Source organism: Phascolarctos cinereus, unplaced genomic scaffold (genome assembly GCF_003287225.1).
Source record: "Phascolarctos cinereus isolate Bilbo 61053 unplaced genomic scaffold, phaCin_HiC Scaffold_2;HRSCAF=192, whole genome shotgun sequence".
NCBI classification, from domain to species: Eukaryota; Metazoa; Chordata; class Mammalia; order Diprotodontia; family Phascolarctidae; genus Phascolarctos; species Phascolarctos cinereus.
Genome location: NW_027555625.1, coordinates 243,629,821 through 243,652,644, shown reverse-complemented (window position 1 = coordinate 243,652,644; position 22,824 = coordinate 243,629,821). Strand labels below are relative to the sequence as shown.

Here is a 22,824-nt window from a genome sequence, read left to right as displayed (position 1 = left end):
GCTGCATATTGTTCTAGAAAACCATATATTAACATCATTTATGATCTATCGTAGTTTTATGTACTTTGTTATATATTTCTAATTATATTTTTAAATTTGGTTGGTCCTACTAAGGAGTGTAGGCCTGCTGGCAGTGTTTGATACCTCTGCTGTAGACTTTTATTTAAGACTGTAAGTAGCAGAGAAGATGCCAACCTATATTGTCAAGGGAGTTCTTTCATCAACTAGTTCCTTACACCAGAGAAATCACAGGCCTGGTCCTTATTGATATCCAATTATATATATACATACATACACATATATATGTATATAAATATATATATATATATGTGCATGCATACATATAAACAAATATGAATATATAGGAGATGTAGATAAGTAGATAGATGTATAAATGAAAAAAAATGATAAGAACCTATAAGGTGTTAGGTACTAGGGTTACAGATACAAGTCAGACAGTTCTTGCTCTCAAGGAGTTTATATTTTAGTAGGAGGAGATAACACTTTCCACTGTTGTTCTGGGAACAATAATAAATCAATACTACTCTTCCTTCCAGGAAAGGTATAATATTTGACTGCCTATGCCTCTATTTACCATCTCTATGACTTCCCAGACCAAATTTCCCTTCTGTGGCCATCACCCTCTAGAAATGTATTATGTAGATGTGGTCACAGGCTACATTGTTATATAACACATGTTTTACATAATAATAGCTAACTGTATATAATGTTCTAAGGTTTACAAAGAGTTTTCCTCTTAGTGTAAGTATGATTACCTCTACTATTGAAAGAGGCAATATGGTATTGTACATAGACAGTAAACCTCAGAGATAGGAAGACCTGAGTTTAAGTCTCACCTCTAACCCAGACTTCAGGGGTGAGGAACCTCAAGGCCAAGTGTGGCCCTCTGGGTCCTCAGTGTGGCCCTTTGACTGAATCCAAACTTCACAGAACAAATAGGGGAATGAAGTTTGGATTCAGTCAAAGGGCCACACCTGAGGACCTAGAGGGCCACATGTGGCCTCGAGGCTGCAGATTCCCCACCCCTGGACTAACCTGTGTGACCCTTACTCACTTAACCTCTCAGTGCTGTAGACCAAAGGGTATCAAACATGTGGCTCACAACACTCCCAAGTGCAGTCCAAATCTATATAGACCATCCAAGAGTTCAGGTATGTGTTTTAGTCGTTTTTCAGTCATGTCTGACCCCTCACGACTCTTTTTGGAGTTTTCTTGGAAAAGATGCTAGAATGTTTTGCTATTTCCTTCTCCAGACCATTTTACAGGTGAGGAAACTGAGGCAAACAGGATTAAGTGACTTCCAGAGTCACACACTAGACAAAGTGTCTGAGGCCAGATTTAAACTTAGCTCCTCCTGACTCCAGGCCTCTAGTGACAGTAGTAGTGATTCATTTTGCCATTTAGCTACCGCCCACAGCCCAGGCACATATGCCCTGGCCAATTAGTCCTCAGATACCATATCTCAGCTGGCATCTCACCCTGGAACTTCCTTTAGTGCCTAAGGCTTCCTCATTCTGGAATATTCATTTTCTCCTGATGCCTTCTTATCTTGGAATATTCCTCTACCATACCCACCCTTTTTCTCTTTGGTGAGTTCCCTCTAGAGCCTGTAATTTGGAGAGGGGCCCAAACTGACCAAACTTCATTTTCCTCTTGGCTCTGCTTCTGACTTTCTGGATTTTGCCATCATGCTTCAGCTGGAGCTGAGTCTTACCCTCGAACTTTCCTTAACATATGGGGTCTCCTTACTCTGCAACACTCATCTCTTCCTCTGGCCTTCTCATGCTAGAAAATCCCTCTATCATGTCATCCCCCCTTCTCCCATCAGTGAGCTCCTCCTGGACTTCCATTCTGGGGAGGGACTCAAGCTGACCAATGTTTATTCCCCTCCTGGCACTGCTGTTGACTTTTCTGACTTTGTTAGCATTACTCCCTTTTTAGCTGTTTTGTGCATTGTATTTCCCTACTAGCTTCTTGTGGGCAGGAACTGCCTTTCTTTTGGCTCACAATTATATCCCCAACAACTTAACATGGTGTCTGGCTCACAGGAAGTATTTATTAAATACTTGTTGCTTGCCTTAGAAAACATTGTCCATGAGCCCAGATAAAAGTGTTCTTAACTTTTCCAAAATGCTTAAAAACTGTCACCTTACAAATAAATAGTTGCTTAAGAAACAGAGGCTTTAGGGGGGCAGCTAGGTGGCACAGTGTATAGAGCTTCCATGTTGGAGTCAGGAGGACCTGAGTTCAAATCTGGCCTCAGACACATGGCACTTACTAGCTGTGTGACCCTGGGCAAGTCACTTAACCCAGATTGCCTCACCAAAAAAAAAAAGAAAGAAAAAAGAAAGAAAAGGAAAAAAAACAGAGGCTTTCCTCTATATAAGCAAGAACAATCCAGACTCAATTCACACCAGTGACAAAATCTCATCATCTAATCATCACATGGGTTCTGGGAACTGTCGAGGCATGGAGAAAGCTGGTGAAGGAGCAGAAACTCTGTATACCCAGAGAAGTGTGCCCCTTATCTGAAAGCACCCATGGGGGTCTTAGTAGCTTTCTTGCTGTTTGTATTTTCTGTGATTTCTAAGTCTGGACAACTACAATTTATATATTACAAATAACACTGTTAGAATATACATGCATCGTAATTTGTGATTTGCTTTTACCCTTAGTGACATGGAGGTCGTGTTTGACACAACTATTCCACTAACAAGCCTATACTGCTAAATGTTGACAAATGGACAGGAGATCCTAATTACCTCTCTGATCCTTGGAACAAGCCCCATGAACCTCAGACACTTGGTCTACTACATAACATATCTAAAAAGCCCTTTGAAACCTTTAAAGCATTCTGTCAATATCAGGTATCATCATCATTTTGTTTCTCTCAGCATGGCCTCTCTCCTGAACCATTGTGACCACCTTCTAATTGATCTCCCTGCTTTTCCTCTCTTCTTTCTCATATATCCTTCTTTCTAATATATCCTAAAAATCTGCCAAATTAATCTTCCTAAAGCATGTGTCAGACCAAAAAATGTCTTTCTTGCTTAGAAATCTTCAGTGGCTCCTTTGCCTAGAGAGTAAAATGTAAACTCTTTCAATTGGCATTTATACTCCTTTACCATCTGTCTCCCATCCCCTTCTCTTGATGTTTCATATGACTCCCCTTCATATACTCTACATTTCAGCCAAACTGGCCTACTGTTTTTTGAACTTCATATTCCATCTCTTTCCTATGCATCTTTGTACAGGTTGTCCCCTGTCCTTGAAATGATCTCCTCCCTCAATTCTATCTCTCAGAATTCTTCCTTCAAGGCTCAGCTTAGCTGCTGCTTCCTACATATGTCCTTCCCTGATTCCCTCCCTCCATGTTAGTATTTTCTCCTTTCTAATTTCTTTCTATTTAGTTATTCAATATCATGTTGCATACAAAGATCCTTGAAAATAGGGACTGGGTTTGGGTTGGGGTTTTTTTTTTTTTGGTCTTTGTCTCTCTAGTACCTAGGAGAGCACCTTACTTGTAGAAAACACTTAATTTTCTTGTGCTGAATTAAAATTAAGTAACTATCCTATTTGGGAATCCATGACAAAGAAAAAACAAGGCACAGTCACAAATGAAACTTGGATTTTGGGCAAAGGTTTCAAAGTTTTCAGAGAAAGATAGGCAGGATCACATGAAAAAAATTCTACAAGGCGATTCCTTCTGGGAGAGATTGGAAACTCTCAGAAATGAAATTTGAAAAAAATAAAGATAAATGGCTTTTTATTAGGAGGAAAATGGAAAATTGTCCAAAGAAACTGGTGTGGATCATCAGGGGACTCATAAACAACTTAGTTTCGAAAGAAATGTACTAAAGATAGAAGCAAGGGCAAATAACAGTGTGAACACAAATGTGTAACATCAAAGAATAGTGCCAAAAGTACTAAGGGTCAGAATGTGCTGAGACTGGAGAAGAATGCCAAGGGCAACAGAAACAACAAAAATGATTTATTCTACCTCTGGTGGGGGCGGGGAGAAGTATCAGAGAAGGGTGTCAAAGACTTTTGCTCAAAGTGAATAGGACAGGTATAAAGGGTAAGAGAAAGAACTACACACCTCGTTTTCTTTTTTCTCTACCAGGAGAACAGTGTTTGGAATGCAAAGGAAAAACAAAACCAAAAAAATGGTTCAAAGGTAACTAAAACCCAAGTTAAATAAGGAGATAATAAGAGAGTACCTAGCTGTATATAACGAGCTAAAGTTACCAGGTCCAGACAAATTACATTCCAGGACAATGAAAGAACTGGTGGATGTGATTGCTGAGTCACTGTGAGTGATCTTTGAAATATTATGGAGGAGAGAAATGGCTCCAGGAATCAAAATTATAGACTTAGAGAGTCTTAGAGTTGCAAGAGACTTCAGAGGCCATTCAATCCAATGCCTATATGAACAATGATCCTTTCTATAAGATGCCCAACAAATGATCATCCAACCTTTATCTGAAGACCTCTCATGAAAGGGAAATCACTACCTCCTGAAGCAGCTGCTTCAACTTTGGGATAGATATGATTCTTCTGAATTCTACCTTTCAATCAAGTTTCAATCTACCTTGCTGCTACTTCTATTCTTTGCTTTTAGCTCTGCTTCTAGGGCTGAGCTGAACACATGTAGTTCTTCTTCTACACCATGGCAGCCTTTGAGAAGTAGTGTGATATGGTGGGAAGCTATTAGATTTGGTGTCAGAGAACATGTGTTCAAACCTTGGCTCTGTGACTTACTACCTGTGGAACCACAAACAAGTTGCTTAACTTCTGTGGGGCTCAGTTTCCTCACCTTTAAAATGGGGTTATAGGAATAGATCAACTGAAGTTTCTTTCAGCTCTAAGTCTACCATACTTCGATCTCAAGGCCTTTCATCATTTTGGTCTCCATTCTCTGGATAATCTCCAGGTTGTCAACGTCCTTCCTAAAATGTGCTGCTCAGAACCGAACATCATATTTTAGATTTATTCTGACCAGGACAGAATAAAGAGGGACTAATTACACCTATTTATTCCTAGAAGTGATACCTCTCTTAATGAAATCTATATATTGCAAGAGCTTTCCGCCTGCCACTTTATAATGTTGACTCACGTGAAGTTTAAAATGCACTGAAACACCAGAGCTTGTTTAAGACAAAAAGATGTCTAGCTATGCCTTTTCCATCTTGTATTTGTGTGGTTGATTTTTATTATACCAATCATATAACTTTGAATTTGTGTCCATTAAATTTCATCTTATTAGGCTCAGTCCAATGGTCTACCCTATCAAGATATTTCTAGAATTGGAATTTATCAGCTGATGTGTTTGTTAGCTATCCTTTCCAGATTTTTGATTGTTTGCAGATTTGATAAGCATTCCACTTATACTTCTATCAAAAATTTTTAATCAAAAAAAAAGACTAACAACAGAGTGTCAAGCAGAGAACCCAAGGGTATTCCATTGGAGACTGCTTTCGTAGTTGATATTGAACCACGTGACTCTGACTTAGGGCATTAAATTAGTTTTAAGTCCATCTACCTGTACTAATATCCAAATAACATCTCTTCAGCTTGGCAACAAGAACAGAATGAGAAACATTGCCAAATATTTTCTTAAAAGCAAGATAAACTCTATAGCATTTCTTTGATCTATCAGGATAATAAGACTGTAAAAAAAAAGAAACAGTTTAAAGAGACATGGTCTATTCTTTTTCTTTTTGGTTGGGCAATGGGGTGAAGTGACTTGCTCAGGGTCACACAGCTAGTATGTGTTATGTGTCTGAGGCCAGATTTGAACTCAGGTCCTCCTGAATCCAGGGCCAGTGCTCTATCCACTGTGCCACCTAGCTGCCCCAACATGGTCTATTCTTGATGAAGCCAAACTACCCCTTCCGAGATCACTGCTTCCTTTTTAAATGTTCACATTAGCCATTTAAAAAAATAATACGTTTAATAATTTTGAAAGGAATGAATCAAACCTATACTATAAACTCCACTCTCTTCCCTTTATAAGACCTAGAACAGCACAGGACAAGAGAATTAATTGAATGAAGTGTGAATGCTTGCTTGGAATGAAATTAACATGTAGAAAAAGAATTAGCCCCAAGAATGGCCCAGAGAGTAGAACTCAGAACGTTGGATGGAAGTTACAGAGAAGTAGACTTCATTTTACTATAAGGAAAAACCTTATAATCAAGTTATCTTGAAGCACAGTGGACTGCTAGTGGAAGTAGGAGATTCCTCTGTATCAAGCAAAAACTGGATTGACCATTTGTCAGGCATTTGTAGAGAGGATTCTGATTTAGGGATGAATTGGTCTAGAGAATGTCCCATATCCTTTTCCATTCTGAGGTTCTGTGATTTTAACAAGTGACCTGCCTAAGGTCACACAGTGAGTTAGCAGCACAGCCAGGACCAAAGCTCCAGTTTCTTGTCTTTTAGTCCATGTGGTTGCAATTTTACTTTCAGACAGAAGGTTCCACATTGTGCCTTAATAGACAAAAAGACAAAACGTGGAAGCTATGGTAAGATTCTTACCTTTCTGAAACTGGATAAGAAATTGGGAAACTGGGATGATACTCAAACTTTGCCACTAAGTATTTATGTGACCTTAAGGCACCTTAACAGTACAGTGGATAGAGCACCAGGACTGGAGTCAGGAAGACTCATCTTCCTGAATTCAAAATTTGGCCTCAGATGTTTACTAGCTGTGTGACTGTGGGCAAGTCACTTTACCCTGTTTACCTCAGTTTCCCTATCTGTAAAATGAACTGGAGAAGGAAATAGCAAATCATTCTGTTATCTCTGCCAAGAACATCCCAAATGTGGTCACAAAGAGTCAGACACACTAAAAAATGTTGGAACAACAATTTATGTGATGTTAGACAAAGAAATAGAAATTGTAGAGACATCCAGACGTATAGGGAACCTGGGTCACTAATAGTAATCACAGCATCGGAAGACAGTTATTGATACATAGCTACCATTCCCAAGGGGCTTACATTAAAAAATAGTCAATCATCATCCATCTACCAACCCTTAGATGGCTATCCCCCAAGTTTCAGCCTGAGGCCTCCTTCTCCTTTCCCTACATTCTAAGCACCCTTACATTCTAGCATCTCATCTGTTCACATGGATTCACATGTCATCTCTATGCAAATGACTCCATAATCTCCATATCCAGTTTTAATTTCTCCCCTGAACTCTATTCTTGCATCTTCATCTGCCCATGGATCATCTACATCCGGATATAGTGTCAGCATCTCAGACTCAGTATGTATAAAAGGGATTTGACTATCTTCCTCTATCTACTAACCTGACCTTCCTCCAAACTTTCCTATTTCTGTTGAGGGTATCCACTCTATCACCTCACTCTCAGTCACCCAGCTCAGTTCACACACTCATTTTTTAACTTCCCTCATCTTGTTCGCTATCAGTCACTACTACTTTCACAATGTCTTTTGCATTGATCCTCTTCTTTTCATTCATATGGCCACCATCCTGGTACAGGCCTTCATTACCTCTCATGTAGATGACTATAATACCTTTCTAATTTGTCTCCCCTATTTCTAGTCTCTCATTCTTCAATCTCTACTCCATATAGCTACCCTTTACCCCACCAAAATCATCCTGGAAAGTCTAACCGTATCTCCCTTGCTCAAAAGTGTTCAGTGTCTTCCTACGGGCTCCAGGATAAAGTACAGGCTCTGCTTGGTCTGGGATTTAAGGCCCTTAACATTATGGCTCCAAATTACCTTTCCAGCCTTAGTTCATATAACACTACTCTCTTTTATGCACTCTGGGTATCAGTCAAACTTATCTACCAGTTTATTTCCTGAACATGAACACTCGTTTCATTTCTTGCTTCAAAACAGGTCTTTATCCATGCCCAAAATAAACTTCCTCATTATTTATGCCTCTCAAAATTCTTATCTTCCTGAAAGGTTTAGCTCAGGTGCTACACTCTCCATTAAACTTCCCTGATCTCCCATTCTTGATACTCTCTGTCTTCACAAATTACTTTGTGTAATATTCATCTACATTTTATATACCCTCAGCCCCTTAGAATATAAACACTTTGAGCTTAGGACTGTTAATTTTGAGCTTAGTTAATTATATAGCTATAAAAATATGAACTGATGACATACTCTAGCTCCAGGCTACTTTTCTATTATACATTACTCTGTGTTCCAGCCAACCTGGCTGAACTTGCTGTAGTAACCTAAAATTAGCCTGTACTTGTACCTAGCACAATGCTCTGAACATAACAGGTGCTTAATAAATGTTTATTAAATTGAATTTCCCTATTTCTGTTAAGTTTCCTTCTATCTAGATATCTGAAGAATGCTTCATTTTATCTTGTTGAGTTCTGAGTGTAAATTTAAGCCTACAAATTTAAAAAATGGCAAACATTTTTATAGTTCTTTAAAGTTTACAAAGCACTTTACAAATATTATTTCATTAGATCCTCCCAATACCTTTGTGAGGTAAGTGCTATTATCCCACAGATTAAGAAGCTGAGACTAAGACTAGTGATTGACTTGCCCAGGGCCACACAGCTATTAAGTGCCAAATTTCAACTTGTGTCTTCCTGACTCCAAATTCAAAACTCTATCCACTATGCCAAGTGACCCTTCTTTTTTTTTCAACTGAGGAACTCCCTGGTCATGGAAATGCTGCCTTTCCTCTCTCTATCTTTTCCTTACTAATCCATTTCTACCTTACCTCACTCCACTAATGAATGATTTTGGAGCTCTGGATTCTTGTACAACTCTTTTAGAAACATAATTTCTTAGTTGTTGCTTTTTTAAAATAGAACAACCTCATTTACCAGAGGCATCTGAACCACAAAACAGAGTCACCTAGGATTTAAAAGAGGAACAAACAAAAGTGGCAGGAAAGAGGAAGAAATTTGTAACATAATTATCTTAAAACCCAGACATTTATTCCTCTTTTATTAATCACAAAGAAATCTACTCTTTTAGGGAACTTCCAATTCAGCTTTTTAAAAGCTACTGAAGTGCCTTCCATCCCTCTACCTGGAATGTCCTCTTCCCCCATTCTCATTCTCAAAATCTTATCCATACTTCAAGGTGCAGTTGAAATGCTATTCCTTCCATAAAGCTTTCTTTGGTCCCTGCCAGTCAAAGGTGATCTTTCCCTCACTTTCTCTGACCATCTGCAAAGCTTTGTTTCAATCTTCTCACACTTTCCTCTATATATTCCAGTGATACTGGCCTCCTTGTTGTTCCTTGCCCAAGATGCTCCATCACCCAAATTTTCACCAGCTGTCCCCCATGCCTCCAATGCTCTCCCTCCTCATTTCTGCCTCCTGGCTTTCCTTGTTTCTCAACTAAGATCCTGCATTTTGCAAGGAACCTTTCCCTGCCCTCCGTAAGGCTAGTGTCTCCTTCTGAGTTTATCTTCCATCTACCCTGTATATCTCTTGTTGTGCACATAGCTGTTGACACATTGTCTCTCCAATTAAATGAGAGCTACTTGAGGGCAGGGACTATCTTTGCTTTTGCCCTCTTTGTATTCCCAGCACTTAGCTCTGTGTCTGGCAAACAGTCAGCACTTAATAAATGACTGTAAACTGCCTAATTGACTTCATATCCTCTAATATTGCCTATGTCCTGCTATTGTATGAGAATTATTTCTGCATATATCTTGTGTTTTTATTCCATAAAAATTTTCTTAAGGGACTATATCTTTTTCATCTTTCCTCCATATCACCCAGCACAATCCAACCTAACACAAGTAGGCACCAATAAATGTTTGCTAAATGAATGCTTGCTGTTTGTCCTTCATTCTTGAAGAGGACTGAAAGAAGAGATGAGATGATACTACTTTTCTGAGATAAGGAACAAATGGAACATTATAACAAGTCTAGTTTTCTTAAAGGCAATGACATTTATTCCTAAATTAAATGTGTTTTCTTACAATTGATGGGCAGGAGTGGGTGCAGCTTTCTTTGCTGCAGGGACCTTTTCCTCTGAGTTAAAATTCCTTATTGCCCATGTGAAGCTTTTTCCCAGAGATACAAGCTAAAATATAAATTCTCTGAACCTCAATATCTTCATCTAAAATGCGCTTCATTGATCTCTAAGATTTTAGAACTGAGAGGATCTTATAAGTCACCAGTTCCAACTCTATCATTTTGCAGTTAATAAAATGGAGGATTAGGGAGATTAATTGATTTAACCAGTCACACATGTGGGAAGAAGCAGAGCTAGGCCCCTTGACTCCAAATCTAGTGTTCTTTCCACTAGCCCACCCTGCTTCTTTTCTTCTGTCTCTAACATTCTATGATACTATGAGCTTTCCATGATATCCTAGGAGCAACTAGAGAACAGATGTTTGAGAGAAAGAGAAATGGTGGGAATATGGTGGGCTTTAAAGTCCCAGCCCTTCCTCAGCATTAAAATAAAATACCAGAACAAAAAGGCATTTGGGATGTTCTTCTTGGGTGGTCCTCATCCCTAAGAGGATGTGACTTCATACATTTACATACAGAAATAATAGCAGCAATAACATCTTCACCATGTTATATTTCTATAGCACTTTTAAAAGACATTTTCCATAATTATCTCATTTTCATAGATCTCAATCATGAATCTACAGACATCTGTTACACTCCTACCATGTACCAAGCACTGTGCTAGGCAATGGCGATACAAAGACAAAAAAGAAACATGTTCCTACTTCAAGGCTCTTATGTTTTATAGGGGAAACAATGTGAATACATATACATACATACAAAGTAAATATAAGACATTTTAGGGTGAGGGAGAAATAAGGAATGGCCTCATGTAGGAGGTGGCATTTGAGATAAGCTTTGAAGGAACCTAGGGACTCTAAGAGGTAGAGATGAAGGGGTATATTCCACTCATGAGGGACAGCCTGTAGAAAGGCACAGAAAGTAGATCACAGAGAGTGAACTATAGAATAATGAGGCTAGAAAGGTGGCCTGGAGCCAAAACATGTCATCAGTACACATATCTATAGATGTAGAATGAACTAAGCCCAAAATTAAAGAGGAGAATTGTATTTGGGAAACTGCATTATACTTCTGATGATCCTCAGCTGCTTCCCAACACGAACTCTCATCTTTAGAATGCATGTGTTATCTTAGTAATGCTGGAGTTGTTATAAATCTTGAATGCTACACATTTTGATGAATCAAAATTTCAGGAGGCCAAAAGGGGAATGAAGAAACCCATGGTAGGCTGCAGCATGTTTCTAAGAAATAGTTTATGGGGTATCACGTATGACCAGAAGACAGGTGGGCTGTCATTTAGCCAAAAGAATGAGATAATAAACAGGAAGTCCTAGTGGTGCCATGGTATCTATGACATATGAAAACTCCTATAGGAAGATCTCCAAGACATTGTGGATGATCTATGGGAAAACATGGATGATGATGATGATGACGCAGACTAAGAAGGCACAAAGGGGTTATACTCTTCAGTGGATAGAATGGTAATATTGATCAGATTATTCATCAAGGCAAGGACTGAATCATCTTTATTTCCGCTACTTTTATTTCTATTGCAGTGTAAAGGAGCAGCATGAATTTTTTTTTTGTGGGGAAGTCAAATTTTGGTACTTCTTTGAACTGTCCACTTATAATTTGACCCACAGAGTCAGTGCCATTTTTATAAAAATCACTGGTTAAAAACAAGGCAGAAGTAACTCATTTCTATGCTGCTCAGTGAATATTCTAGAGCAGAGGTCAGTAAACCATGGTCTGTGGGCCATATCCAGTCCACTGACTTTTTGTGGATAGCCTGGAAAATGTAAAACCCATTCTGAGCTAATAGACCATACCAAAAACACGCAGTGGACCAGATTTGACCCAAGGGCTATAATTTGCTGACCCCAGTTCTCAAACATATATTTCATCCAAATTTCCTCCAAAGGGGAAAAACTCTTAGTGAGGGAAGTGCTATCCTTTGACACGGCATTCTCATATGTGAAAAACAAGCTGGTGTTTATTTAAGAAACTAATGCCTGGAAGTATAAGGAAGGAATAAAAAAGAGGTTCAGGTCATACTAGAGCCAATCATAAAATAATTCATATTTTCTTTGTTCTTTATTTACTATCAGAAAAAGGGGATAACCTGAAAATAGTATAAAAAATGTCAAATTTGTGTAAAGTCAGACAAGGAAGTGTACTGGTGAAATCAGGAACAGGTGGACACCAACATACTGAAAATGAGTGATGTACTGATGTCCTAGAAATATTAAAAGAGCCAGAGGGAGGGAGGCCTTTGGGCCTCTTGGACAAATTATCTCCTGAGGATATAGGGAAAGTGAGAAGAATCACTCTGGATCAGAAATGAGAAGCTGTGATCCACAGGGGTGGAGGGTGTACCCCACAATGATAAGATCACTGATCATAGGATCATGGATTCCTTAAATATTTAATTCAATTCAATACATCACCATTTATTAATGGGGAAAGGGAAGGGAACAACAATTTATTAATCACCTACTGTATACCAGGCACTTTGCTAAGTGCTTCACAATTATTATATCATTTGATCTTCACAACAACGCTGTAGAGTAGGTGCTATTATTATCTCCATTTTACAGATGAGGAAACTGAGGCAAACAGAGGCTAAATGACTTGCCCGGGGTCACACAGCGAATACGTTCCTGAGGATGGATTTGAATGAACACAGGTCTTCCAGATTCCAGGCCCAGTTCTATCCACAGCACCCCTTGAATGCCTCTCTATGCTATTTTGGGCAAAGCACTTTGCTAGGCACAGTAGATACAAAGTTTAAAAAGAGAAACAGTTTGTGTCCTCAAAGATCATGCAATCTATTGAGGGGAAGGGCACACAGATAAACATAATACAAAGTAGTGAGGGAAAAGAACAAGGGGAGAATATTAGAAAGTAGTTGCTTTAAAACAATTTAAGAAAGGAGAAAACACCAACAACCGAGGGGGAGGGGAGGATCACAGAAATGTTTAGGATTGAAATAATAAGATATTCTGGAAAGAAATTATTGATAATTTTAAATTAGAAAAATATAATCTGATGAACCAAGAGGCAGAAGACTCATAATGTAATCTTCAACTGCACCATGCTCTTACCAACACAAAGAAGAAAAAAATCTCCCAACTCCAAGAATTGTACTATAAATACTTTAATACTTTGAATTTTGACAATACAATCATAGGCTTAGAGTTGAAGGGATTGTAGAGGCCAACTTCTCCCTTCCCAGTTTATGGATGAGGAAACTGAGGCTCAGAGAGATAATTTCCCATAGACACTGATAGTAAGTGACTAGTCAGAATTTGAACCCAGGTCTTCAATTTCCAACTCCTGTATTCTTTGTACTACACTACAGTGTCTTTCTTTCAAGGAGTTCCCAGTAACAATAGCTTGCTAATCTTATCAGTCTTCACTTTTGTAAGAATCATGATTAAATTGCTCAAAAACCATGGAAGAAAGTATAAATTATTCCCTGGGGGTAATTTTATATCCAGATAAATAAGTCCAAGAAAGAAAAGGTCAGGCTAGGCTTCAGGGGCTGGTCTTACAGTGTTTAATTACATAGTATATATTTTAGGATAATGGCAATGTCAGCCCCTTTCTGACCCTCCTTGCAAAAACAAAAACAAAAAATTATTTCCCAGTGATTCTGAATCCCTGTACATCATCATTCACACCCCATCCCCGCCCCTACCATCCAATTCTTCAATCCCATCCCCTTCAATACTCCCACCCCCAAATTCCAACCAAACACCACCCTTCCCTTCTACTGTGCCCTGTGGAATGCCTGTTCCTTAGGAAACAAACTTCCCTTCATTCTAAATCTTTTCCTCTCCCCCTCCTCCTAGCTTGTAGCTATACTGGAAACTAGCTTCCCTCTGATGACACAGCCATGCTAGCCACCTTTTCCAATACTGGTTGCACCCTCGCTCGACTCACCTGTCAGGATGGGGGAGTTGAAATACTCCTTGCTCCCCATTGCCAACTCCAGATTTTCTCTCTTCACCTTTCAGTATGTAACCCCTCCTATTTTGAGGTTCATCTCTGCCATCCAATCAAAATCCCAGTAACTATGGTCTACAGACTCCCCAGGTAACTCCTCTTCAATGAGTTTGGTACATGGCTCACAATTTTTCTCATCATCACTTCTGCTGAATGTGCCCTACCAAACTTCAGCCTTGGATCACTCCCATCATTGCCTTTGTGCCTATACCCATGTGTGATGAATGAAAGTGGAGAAAATCATATAGCTCTTCTGACTAGGCCCATTGAAAATTTATGTTATAAAACCTCAGCCAGGCCCTCACTGCTTCTAGGCAATCCTTATGTCTGTGCTTTATCAACTCACTGTCCTACTCATCACAGAGGCTCTTCCAAACCTTTTCTTCCTCAAACCTTCCATGGTTTCCCCTTCACCCACCTTTTCAGCTGAGCACCCTGCCTCATATTTTACAGAAAGAAAAAATTGAGGCCATTTGCTGTTACTTCCCTCTTCTCCCCTTTTCCTCATATCCTATCACTCACATATCTTTTACCACTGTTTCTTCATTCACTCCTGCCTCATATGATGAGGTAGTCTTAGCTATTACTAAGGCTAACCTCTCTACCTTCTCAAGGATCCCACTCCATCCTATTTCCTCTAACATATTGCCCCTTCGTCATTCCCACTTGTTTTCTTTCTCTTTTTTTTGGGGGGGGCAATTGGTGTTAAGTGACTTACCCAAGGTCACAAAGCTATCAAGTATCTGAGACCAGATTTGAACTCAGGGCCTCCTGATTCTAGGGCCAGTGTTCTACCCACTGTGTCATCTAGCTGCCCCATCCCCACTTACTTTCAATCTCTCCTTGTGTACTGGCTCTTTCCCTACATGTCCATGTTTCCCTATCCTCAATCCTTCCACCCTTCATTCAATCCTTCCATATTTTCCCATTATTCCCTATTATCACATATTTCTTCTGCCATTTGTGGCTAACCTCCTTGAAAAGGCCTTCTACAAGAGATTACTTCATTTTCTCTCCTTGCACCCTCTTTTTAACCCCTTACAATCCAGCTTCCAAACTTATCATTCTACTGAAACTGCTCTCTCCAAAATTACCAATAATCTCTTAGTGGCCAAATTCTTCCTCAATATTCATTTTTCTTGATCTTTCTGCAGCCATTGACACAATTGATCATCCTCTTCTCCTCTTCTGGATCATCCAAATGATGCCCTCATGCCTTCTTACCATAGGTGTCCAAGAGAGTTCTGTTCTGGTCCTTTCTTTTCTTCTCCTTCTTTACTACTTCACTTGGTAGTCTCATCGTTCCTAGGGATTTAATTACCATCTCTATGCTAAGGATTCTCAAATCTATCTATTCTATCTTAATCTCTTTGTTGATCTCTAATCTCACATCTCCAAATGCCTTTCAGACATCTCAAGCTAGATGTCCAGTATACATCTTAAACTCAACATGTCCAACTCTGAACTCATCTTTCTCCCTAAACCCTCCCCCACCTCCTACCTTTGTTTTTATTGTAGAGGGCAATCCCACTCTTCTAGCCTCCCTTGGATTCACATGCCATACTTGATTCCTTATTATCACTCATTCTCCATATCCAATCTGTTGCCAAGCCTTATCAATTTCACCTTTACAACACCTCTCAAATTATGTCTCCTTTTCTCCTCTGACACTGCCACTACCCTGCTTTAGGCCCTCATAAGTTCATGCCTGGATTATTGTAATAGCCTGCTGATGGGTATGTCTCCTCAAGTCTCTTCCCTACTCTCTAATTCACCCTTCATTCAGCCCTCAAAGTGATGTTCCTATAGCACAGGTCCAACCATTCTGCACCCTTTCCCAACTCAAAAAACTCTAGTGGCTCCCTATTACCTTCAGGATCAAATAGAAAATCCACTTTTTTTGCATTCAAGGCCCTTTGTAACCTAGCCCCCTTCTACCTTGCCAGTCTTCTTATACCTTACTCCCCAACAAGCATTCTTTAATCCAGTAATACCAGCCTCCTTGCTGTTCCTCACACAAAACACTCCATCTCTCTGCTGTGGGTTTTTTCTCTGACTGTTCCCCATGCCTCAAATGTTCTCCTCATCATCATCTACTGACTTCTCTGATTTCCTTTAAGTCCCAACTAAAATCCTATCTTCTATAGGAAGTCTTTTCCAACCCCTCTTAATTCTAATGCCTTACCTCTGTTAATTATTTCCTATTTATCTTCTATATAGCTTTTTGTACATATTTGTTTTCTTGGTGTTTCTCCCATTAAATTGTGAGTTCCTTGAGGGCAGAGACTGTTTTGGCCCTTTGTATCTCACTTAGTATAGTGCCAGGCATATAGTAGTTGCTTAATAAATGTTTATTGATTGCCTGACATTCTTTTCTCCCCAAAACTATCTTTTAAAATGCAATAGCTACAGGAAAGGAATAACTCCTATAGTCACCTTAACCCATATGTGTAAATTCATTTATAATATGGCTTCCTCTACAGATGGGTAACAAAACTACATGAAAAATCTGTGGAAAAGGGTACACCAAGAGAGGAAAACTATAGAAAGAGGAATCTTGGACAACAAAGACAAATTTCATTGATTTCTGTAGCAGGGATGAGAAACTGGAGTTCCAATCCTCATTCTTCCACCTAGGGGTTGTGTGACCATAGGCAAGTTATTTTATTCTGAGTCACAGATTCAGAGCTGAAAGGGACCTTAAAAGTATAAACCATACATTTTGATGATTAGGAAACTAATGCCCCCAAAAATTAAGTTACTTGTCCAAAATCACACAGATAGTGAAGAGAAGAGGATTCAAACCCAAGTCCTCTGACTTCACAGAATCATCTGAATAATTAATTGTAAAGTGCTTGGGATTAGGATAAGGTATTGAAGGGCAAAAGAACATTCCTCAAAATCAAATAAGCAGAAACAATTTGCAAACGAGACTATTGATTTTAAAAGTTCACCAAATGGGATCAGCATTTGGAACAGATTGACATCTGAGGAAACATAAAAATGAAGATGCTTAAAACAGCATCATACAGAATGATTAGGGGCACAAGTGGCATTATAAAAGATGGAATGGAAAACCCTTGGCATTGCAATCAGAAACATGTATATTGCAAATGGGTAGAGCATCAGATGTTTATTGTTGGATGTGGGAGTGAGAGGGCACATATCCTGTGAGCATCTTGAAATGTCACTAGAAACTGATCAAAGTGTCACTAGCAAACAAACTTTCAGAGAAGAAGAACAAAATTCCAAGAAGGGAAAGAAAAAGCTGACAAACTCACATAAAGCTCTAAAAAAATATTAAGAAACTCAAAGAAATCTTTCCCAAAGAAAAGTAGGAAGGCTTCATTACTTGGGAAAAGGCTTATTGAATGAATGATGAATTTGAAACTTGTAAAAGGGAAGTGTAAAATAATCTTTCATTTAAAAAAAAAACACATCCCAAGATGTACCTGCCAGGAACATTTAGAAATGGACTTTTATGAGCCAAATATCTAGTAGAACTCTGTTGACAACCACTATATTTTCAGTTAGCCTATTTTACAAAGTTGATAGGATTTCAAGGTTCAACCACCAAATTGGCAGACCATCTAACTGTAAGAGAGAAAAAAAAACTTCCTTATAATTAGGACTATCAGTCATTAACAAGTATTTGTTAATTGCTTACTATATGCTAAACGTTGTGCTAAGCTTTGGAGATATAAAGAAAGGCAAAAAATATGGTCCCTGCCTTGCAAGGAGCTGTCCCAGGAGGAAGTGATTTCCTTGCCTTGAAAGATTTTAAAAATTAGATATCTGCTTGTTGGAAACATTACAAAGACAAATCTTGCTTTGGGTAAGGGTTGAACAAGATAGTTTTGGCAGTCCCTTCCAAATTTGGAAATATAGAACTTTAACCAGGGTTTGAAAGTTTAACAACAAAGTCCGAAATTCAACAGTGAGATTCCCATAGTACTCATGCACAATTGTACAAATAACTGGGTTTTTAAAAGAGGTGGCGGATGTTATGTCACCTATGGAAATCTGGATGAGAACAGGTCCTCAGAAAGATGACACAATGTAGGTGAAAGAACCCTAAATAGAATTAGACTAAAAAAGGGGTGGGTGGGAATAGGAGGATTTGGTTGATAATATCAAGATTCTAGAGGGTTTTTTTGTAGAGGTGGCTCATAAAAGTCCATTTCTTCTTGCTGTTAACAAACAATTATTGCCTCACACATTTACTAGCTATGTGACTATGAGCCTCACCTCTCCTTGCTGAGCTCCAGTGGCCTCATCTGTAAAATTTAAATAATACTCCCTCTACTTACCTTGTACGGTTATCATGAGGAAAGCACTTTGTCAACTACTAAATGCCATTGAAATGGAAATTGTAGTTGTGTAGGTGGGTGGTTGTTTTTTCTTCTCCTTTGCATGTTGTTACTTAGGTTGCTCTGTCCAATTTGCTTTTCTAGTCCTTCCTATACATGTCTGGGCCCAGTGCTATTGAATGTTTGATCTTACAATGAGCAAGAAGAAGTAGCTACAAAGACCTTTATCTATCTATCCATCCATCTATCTATCTATCTATTCTAGGGGACCTGCATTATTAATGCCCATAAACTTCAACGTACACCCGTGTTTAGGCCTCTCAACAGCCTACATAGAACACTTGTTCAAAGGATTAACCACATAGCATTTAGGCATTATTTGTCCTGCCTAATACTACTAGATGTCCCAGATGATAGGGTGGTAGATAAGCATGGAGTCAGGAAGACCTAGGTTTATTTTAAGCCTCTGACACTTACTAGCTGTGTAACCATGAACAAGTTGCTTTACTAACCTATCAGTTTCCTCACCAGTAAAGAATAATAGCATTTGTCTAGCACTTTAAGGTTTGCAAAATGCTTTATAAATGTTATTTCAAATGACCCTCTCCACAACCACTTGAGATAATTGCTATTATTACCCTTGTTTTACAAGTAGAGAAACTGCAGCTGAGAGAGGTTAAATAATTTGCCCAAGATCACACAGCTAGGAAGTGTATGAAGTGAGACTGAACTCAGGTCTTCCTGATTCAAAGAGCATCACTCTTACCTACTGCACCACCTAACTGTCTTAAATGGGTATAATACACCAGTAATACCTACTTCATTGGATTGTTATGAAACTCAAATGAGATAATGCATATAAAGAGTTTTTCCAACTTTAAAGAATTTTGTAAATTTCCACTATTATTATTATTATTAGTAGTAGTAGTAGTAGTAGTAGTAGTATTAGTATAAGTACTGGTAATAGCAATAGTAGTACTAGTAGAAGTAGTCACCGTCATGTGAGGTGAATTTTTCTCCTTAAGCAAAGAAATGGTCTTCTTGGTGTTGGTTTTATAAGGAAATGAAACAGTTAAAGGGCTAGGTGATTCAGGGGCCACCAAGAATACACCCACATACTCCTAAAATAGTTCCCTTATCCTCACAAGGCAGTGTCTTTAATTGTCAATTAATTCTTTGGGGTCTTCAGTAGTTTCCTACGAGAATGCAAATGCCTCTAGTATAAACCTTGTGCGTTGTCACTAGTTAATCTTTTAGAGAAAGCTTCTGTGGTAATGAGACATAGAATAGATGAAAGGAGAACAGAAGATTCCTATAGACTGATCAAAGAAAATTTTGCTGGGGCTAGTCCTATGCTCATTGGTGCTGGAGTACATGATATAATGGTCTCTATAAGCACACTTGGCCCACCCCACCACCCTTCCGCCTTCTCCTCTAGAGTTCAGTAAGCAGTCCTTAACAGTCCTGGTAGTAAATCCTAGCCTTGGGGCATGGAGGGCTGGGTTCCAACCCCCTGGCAGTCTTGGAAGAAGACCCTGTAAGGTTGTACATCCAAATACCTGCATCTTCTTTCTGTTCCTCTGAGTGCAGCTCCTTGTCAAGTGAGGTCTGATCTGTGGCTGCTGCTGCTTCTGCTATGGGGCTTTCTTGTTGCGTCTCTTCTGAGGTAAAGGCCTGGCATTTAGGGGTTGAAGGATCACTCTGCGTTGCTCTAGTGCCACCATCAGCACTGCATGCTTTGGCTTCAGCATCTAAAACATCATGCCATTTAATCTGAATTAAATGATCAGAAGTACATACTTGGCCGTCAAATTCTACAACATCAGGACATTTCTATACCAAGAACCTGCAAATCAGCTTGGCCATTCCTGGCTTGGGGTTCTCCTGCCCTTTCTTAGTAATCAGTAATTCATCTTACTTACCTCAAGGGTCACTCAGTGTCTGCTACAACAAGGATTGAATTTCAGTGACAAGTTTGATGTCCTTTTGTTGGTGGTGGTGGAGGAGGATTTGGACTTGTGACTTTATTGATGTAGGAAACTTTCAGTGAGGAAACTTTCTCTACCGATGCAGATCAGCAAATGTTCTGCAACTTATTAGTATTAAAGATGCTGAGGACATTGAATGGTTAAGGATGTATCACAGCCAGTACGTTAATGGAATGACTTGAATCCAGGTCTTCCTGACTCCAAGAACTCCAAGGCCAGCAACACTGCCTCTTGCCATTACACATGTCAGATGCTTACTGAGTATCTGTTAAATGTTGAATTAGTCATCTATGCTCTCTGATCTCTAATCCTACTATGTCCCTTTGCCCTTCCCCCTTCCTCTCTCCCCACTCCCAATACACTTCTTCTAGGTTTATCCTCTAGTATAAAAATATTCAACCTGTCTCAGAAGTTGTTTTACATATACACATACATACATATGTGTCTATTTAAATGTATGTGTATACACATATGTACATATATAAATGTGTATAATATACATATAGATATAGACATACACATAAACACATGCATACATAGATATAATGAAGCAGCTAGGTGGCACAGTGGATAGATACAGCACTGGGGCTGGAGTCAGGAAGATTCATCTACGTGAGTTCAATTCTGGCTTCACAAGCTGTGACTCTGGGCAAGTTACTTAATCCTGTTTGCCTCAGTTTCCTCATCTGTCAAATGAACTGGAGAAGGAAATGGCAGACCACTCTAGTATCTTTGCCAAGAAAACCCCAATTGGGGTTGTAAAGTGTCAGACACAGCTAGGAAACAGCTGATCTATCTACCTACCTGTACACATATAGAAAAACACACATGTAATCAACACATACATATACATATATATGTATATTTTGAACTCAGGTCTTCCTGACTCCAAGTGCTCCATCCACTGTATTACCTAACTGCCTGGTGCAACACACACGCATATATGTACATATACATATATATGCACACACATGTGTGTACATAATATAATATACATGTGTGCACATGGGCTATATGTGCACTTATACACAGTACACATACAAACAAATATATATATATGAATATATGAAACACATATCTAGATGGATATAAACATAGATACACATACTGGATTCAGGAAGACCTGAGTTCAAATCCAGTGACAGACATTTACAAGCTGTGAGACCCTGGGCAAGTTATTTAATCCCTGTTTGCCTCAATTTCCTCATCTGTTAAATGGGGGTAATAATAATACCTACCTCCCAGAATTATTAGGGAGATCAAATTAGATAATAACTATAAAGAGCATAGCACAGTTCCTGACACATAGTAAGTTCTACATGCTAGCTATCATCATCATTATTATATATTTATAAATGTTTTGATAACTATATTTCAATATAATTGAATTTGCAATTTTATGTATTTTATTTTATGTATTTAAAAACACAATTCTGAGAAGGGGTCCATTGGGTTCACTAGACTGTCACAAGGGTCTGTGACCAAAAAAGTTAAGGACCCCTCCCACCCCATGTCTTGCCTCTAATCCTATTTTATGATCACTCCTGATGCTAACAGGATTCTCACCATTGGTGCTCCTTTTCTCTCTCCATTTCCTAGTCATGAGTGAGTACTCCTTGGTTAACGATAGCTCTAGGGGACTCAGAGGCCTAGAAATCATGTTCTTGCTCCTTCCATTTTCTCAAAGACGGGGTTCTAAAAACAGATCAGCTCCTGCTTTAAGAGACAAATTGTACCTGACTCACCTGCAGGAGGCTTATTGGATCCAAAGAGCAGAAGACTGAGGCCTCTTCTCCTCCCGTGGGTGCTCAGGGCTCCCAGAAGGCTCAAAGGCAACATTAGATTGCAGCACATGTGCTTAGCAGCCCAGATCTTCAGCTCTGATCAAGGCTCCAACATGCTCGTAATGTAAGATTAATCACAGACACATGCACACATTTTGGCTCTCTTGCAGAACACGCGGGCTTTTTTTTTTTAACTCCAAGCTCACTATTCTGGCCCGCAATCTCGTTCAGTGAAAAGTTACCATTCTTACAATAGGCCCTGCAGGAGCACAGTTGCTAAGATACAGCCCTGGGACCGGGGGTGGAGCTCTTTTTCACAGCTTCATCTCATTGTACAATTGGACTGCTCATGATCAGGGGCACACAAGCAGCTGTTCCCATTGTTTATCTGATGCCTTTTTCCTCCCTGGCACTACAGGATGGAATACATTGGAGGGAGCCTATATTTTACATTGCAAAGGGGGTGGGAACCCACCCAGGCCAGCATTTCAATGAGGCAGAAACAGGATATTTGATCTGTCAGGGCCTAATTCTCAGGGGGGAGATAATGTACGTCATCAGAGAACACTAGACACTGTATCACAAGAATAAATTTTTAAAATGTAATTACAAAATATTAAATAAGTTAAATCATTTAGGAAAATGTTAGGCCCATCTCTATTAGAAGACGGATAAAAGTCACCTACACCATTCTCTGAGCAGCTAACACA

General features: G+C 39.2%; 1 protein-coding gene across 1 annotated transcript in view; it reads right to left on the bottom strand.

Moving 5' to 3' along the window:
* PHACTR3 (phosphatase and actin regulator 3) overlaps positions 1 to 22,824 on the bottom strand; it is a 301,575-nt gene that overhangs the window by 92,654 nt on the left and 186,097 nt on the right. Inside the window, 1 exon segment of the mRNA XM_020981478.2 lies at positions 19,902 to 20,093. Within this exon segment, the coding sequence (XP_020837137.1) occupies positions 19,902 to 20,093 (192 nt within the window).